We start from the raw sequence: 2,500 nt of genomic DNA on the forward strand, positions 1-2,500 counted from the left end.
TATGAACTTTATTTCTCAAAAGAATCGAAAATATATTTTCTATTTGCTCTATGTTTCAGACCGACACAGGACGTAGCTCAGAGACAGAAAGGGAGAATGTTAAGGAAAGAGGAGATGAGTGAAGAAGAATAGAAGGAAAGAAAAGAAAAGTGAAAAAGAAAGGGAGAATGGAAGGAAGAGGCGACGGGCCGACGCCGCGCGACTCACTCCTCCGCGGAGTCGAACGAGAACTTGCCGTCGACGACCTCCACCCTCGAGGGCAGGACGAAGGAGGCCGAGTAGGAGGTCGCCAGGGGTCCTCCTGAGGCGAAGGCGGAGGGCAGGCGGAAGGGCCTCGCCCTCAGCGCCCCCAGGTTCTCGACGGCGGTGGGGAGGGCGAGGGAGGAGGCGTAGGACGAGGCCAAGGGACTCCCTCGCGGCGCGAAGGCAGACGGCAGGTCATCGGTGTCGATGTCTTCGAAGCTGTGAAAGAGTGGTTTTATTTATCAGTGTTTTTAACTTTTATTTACATTTATATCTTTCCCTTTTTCTATCCATCTATCTATCATTGATACTCCAGTGATTCTCTACTCCAGTGGTTCTCTCGCTCACCGAATTTGAGAATTTATGCTACGTGCAAATCTTGCATGTAAACACACACATTATATACTAAATACATCTATAAGCATAATATATCTTCAAGTACTAAAACACGTCCCCAATTTAGAACACGTGACAGAAACGTACTGTACTTAAATCCACAAAAAGCAAACGCTACACACGCACACACCACATCATTACGGACATCATGATACATTACCAACCGCATATCCAAAACCACATATATACGTACGGATGCTTAAACATATATAATCATCTTCAAGTTGGAACTCACGTGTATTGGACGTCGAAGTCGTCATCATCATCGAACAGCAGAGTGCGGCAGCTCGCCAGGCCAACCAGCGCCAGCAACACAACCTTGCGCGGACGAGGAAAGGGAGAAGTCGTTAGGAGATAGATAGATTAGAGAGAGAGATTAGATAGATAGGTGGGTAGGTAGTAGGTGGGTAGTAGGTGGGTAGGTAGGTAGGTGGGTAGGCAGATAGGCTGATTGATTGATTAGATTGATAGAGTGATAAGTAAGTAGGTAGGTAGGTGGGTAGGTAGATTTATTGACTAGATAGGCAGGTTGGTAATTTAGATAGATGTAGATGGAAGATAGATAGATCAGATAATAGATAGCTAGATAGGTAGATACATAGATACATGCATGGATGGATGGATGGATGGATGGATAGATAGATAGACAGATAGACAAAGAGATAGATAGATAGATAGATAGTTAGATAGATTGATAGAAAGTTAGATAGATAGATGGGTACATAGATAGATAGATAGACAGAAAGAGGTATACTGATCACTAATAATCGAAAGTGCAAATGTTAATTTATAATTAACAGTAAAGATAAGGGAATGTTTCAAGCCCTTGAATGGCACTTAATTCAGTAATAAAATTCAAGATTCAGAAACAATACCCGACTGCATGTCGTTTTTACAAGTTTCCTGTGAAGAAGGAAAAACTTGCCGTGAGGATTTGTGAAACTAAATCTATTAACTGTATATATTTACGAAGAAAATACATGGTGAGTAGAGTTAATTAAAGGCTCCAGAAACTTTAAACTGAATGACGAACAAAAATCGGACTGTGTAGAAGAGAATAGGTAATTTCACAATGCAAAATGTTGTTCATTCTTATTTCATACGTGATTTATAAGGCACAGTGATGAACTCCTCTGATAAGGATGGTCAGAGAAAAAGATCAAATCGCTTGTAACTCGATAAAGACGATTTAATGTGAATACAACATTTATTTAGCATTATATGGATTTTTATCGTAGCTCCCCCTTTTCTTCTGAATGACTTTTAAATTCCACAAAAAGAGACATGTTTAATAGAAAATTGCATGTGACCCAAAAAGTTTATGAATCCATCTATCCAGGAGATTAACCGATCTACATTGGGAAACGCCATCGACAAACACGATGGAATGAACTGCATTAAAAATAATAACAGTAAAATAATATTCATAAAAAACATGTTTTTTCTCATGGCATTGACTACGCTTCCCTTCACGAAATACTCACCAGCTTCATTTCGACGAACATTGAAACTACGAGGATCCAGCCGAGGAAGCGGAGGGACGAGAGCGGGTGTCTGAGAGGCAATCGGCGGCGCCTTATATACCGTCCTGGAGGAGAGGTGGAGCTCGATTCGAAGTGCAAGGCCACGCATAACGAGCGAAGGGCTGAAGACTTCCTCCATAACGGATCAGAATGTCGCAATAAATCGGGAGGGGAAAAAAAATGAAAAGAGGTAGGGTTACTGACTTATATTTTTATACCAGTTATCAAAAACTGCAAAAAGGAAGAAAAGGAATTAAAGTTATTCGAATAAAATCAGAAAAAAAGGAAATCGATATTTGAAAATGAGTTATACAGTCCCTAAAAGATAAGAAATTATC

The 2,500-nt window shown here is 40.8% G+C and overlaps 1 protein-coding gene across 1 annotated transcript in view; it reads right to left on the reverse strand.

Annotated features, from left to right (window-relative positions):
* Window positions 1–2,183, reverse strand: part of LOC119589725 — a 2,194-nt gene extending 11 nt beyond the window's left edge. Inside the window, exons 1-3 of the mRNA XM_037938306.1 lie at window positions 2,124–2,183; window positions 875–957; window positions 1–462 (exon numbers count right to left, since the gene is read on the reverse strand). The exon at window positions 1–462 is cut by the window's left edge and continues 11 nt beyond it. Of these exons, the coding sequence (XP_037794234.1) occupies window positions 204–462; window positions 875–957; window positions 2,124–2,144 (363 nt within the window). The 5' untranslated portion in view covers window positions 2,145–2,183 and the 3' untranslated portion in view covers window positions 1–203. The remainder of the gene's footprint in view (window positions 463–874; window positions 958–2,123) is intronic.
* Window positions 2,184–2,500: the final 317 nt, after the last annotated feature.

This window comes from Penaeus monodon, chromosome 26 (assembly GCF_015228065.2).
Source record: "Penaeus monodon isolate SGIC_2016 chromosome 26, NSTDA_Pmon_1, whole genome shotgun sequence".
Taxonomy (NCBI): domain Eukaryota; kingdom Metazoa; phylum Arthropoda; class Malacostraca; order Decapoda; family Penaeidae; genus Penaeus; species Penaeus monodon.